The following is a 244-nucleotide window of genomic DNA, read 5'->3' on the forward strand; positions in this document are numbered from 1 at the left end:
AGGGGTGGTGTCTGGGGTGGCAGGTGGTGTGGCTGGATGAGCGGAGGCAGATGTGTGCGGGGGATGGGGACAGGGGGTTCTGGCGGGACTTTGGTGCTACCCTCAGGGGAGCTGTCACTTATTGTCACTGGCCATGTGTTATTCCTGAAAAAGGGTGCATGAAAAATGAGATTGCTGGTACAAGAATGAAATAAGGTTCATTATTAATTTGCAAAGTTTAAAAGAGTTTTGCAAGAGAAAAAGA

At 48.4% G+C, this 244-nt stretch overlaps 1 protein-coding gene across 1 annotated transcript in view; it reads right to left on the reverse strand.

Moving 5' to 3' along the window:
- LOC119589052 (multiple PDZ domain protein-like) overlaps window positions 1-244 on the reverse strand; it is a gene marked incomplete at its 5' end in the record, with an annotated part of 103,178 nt that overhangs the window by 2,302 nt on the left and 100,632 nt on the right. Inside the window, 1 exon segment of the mRNA XM_037937627.1 lies at window positions 1-144. Within this exon segment, the coding sequence (XP_037793555.1) occupies window positions 1-144 (144 nt within the window).

This window comes from Penaeus monodon, chromosome 25 (genome assembly GCF_015228065.2).
Source record: "Penaeus monodon isolate SGIC_2016 chromosome 25, NSTDA_Pmon_1, whole genome shotgun sequence".
NCBI classification, from domain to species: Eukaryota; Metazoa; Arthropoda; class Malacostraca; order Decapoda; family Penaeidae; genus Penaeus; species Penaeus monodon.